The sequence below is a fragment of the Buceros rhinoceros genome, unplaced genomic scaffold (assembly GCF_000710305.1).
Source record: "Buceros rhinoceros silvestris isolate BGI_N320 unplaced genomic scaffold, ASM71030v1 scaffold518, whole genome shotgun sequence".
NCBI lineage: Eukaryota > Metazoa > Chordata > Aves > Bucerotiformes > Bucerotidae > Buceros > Buceros rhinoceros.
In genome coordinates, this window is record NW_010428375.1 from 52,035 (window position 1) to 52,521 (window position 487).

The 487-nt window shown below is 58.9% G+C and overlaps 1 protein-coding gene across 1 annotated transcript in view; it reads left to right on the top strand.

Annotated features, from left to right (window-relative positions):
- The window catches only part of DCC (DCC netrin 1 receptor), a gene marked incomplete at its 5' end in the record, with an annotated part of 71,917 nt that overhangs the window by 50,764 nt on the left and 20,666 nt on the right, over window positions 1–487 (top strand). Inside the window, one exon of the mRNA XM_010142224.1 lies at window positions 106–261. Within this exon, the coding sequence (XP_010140526.1) occupies window positions 106–261 (156 nt within the window). The remainder of the gene's footprint in view (window positions 1–105; window positions 262–487) is intronic.

Genomic DNA, 487 nt, shown 5'->3' on the forward strand with positions numbered 1-487 from the left:
ACTGTGTGAGTGTGGTTTTTTCCTCGTACCCTGCTTGACTCTCTAAGGACTCTCTTAATTGCGTGACAGCACTCAATTAATCTTTCTCTCCTTCTTTCCCCTTAGCTGTGGTCAGTGCCATTCCGGTGCCAACGCTAGAAAGTGCTCAGTACCCCGGGATCCTGCCGTCCCCGACCTGCGGATACCCGCACCCTCAGTTCACCCTCCGGCCGGTGCCGTTCCCGACCCTCTCTGTGGACAGGACCTTTGGCGCAGGAAGAAGTCAGTACAGCACTTTGCTCCTGCTCTTTGCTGTCGAAGTGCTTGGGAACGAGGGGCTTTCTGTCACCGGGGTGTGTAAACTGGGGTCAGTGCAAATCCTGCCACCGTGGATGTGCAAGATGTGCGCTGGCAGCCCAGCAGCCCCCATGTGCTGGGCTCATCCCCAGCAGCGTGGGCAGCAGCTGGAGGGAGGGGATGCTGCCCCTCTGCTGCGCTCTGCTCTGGG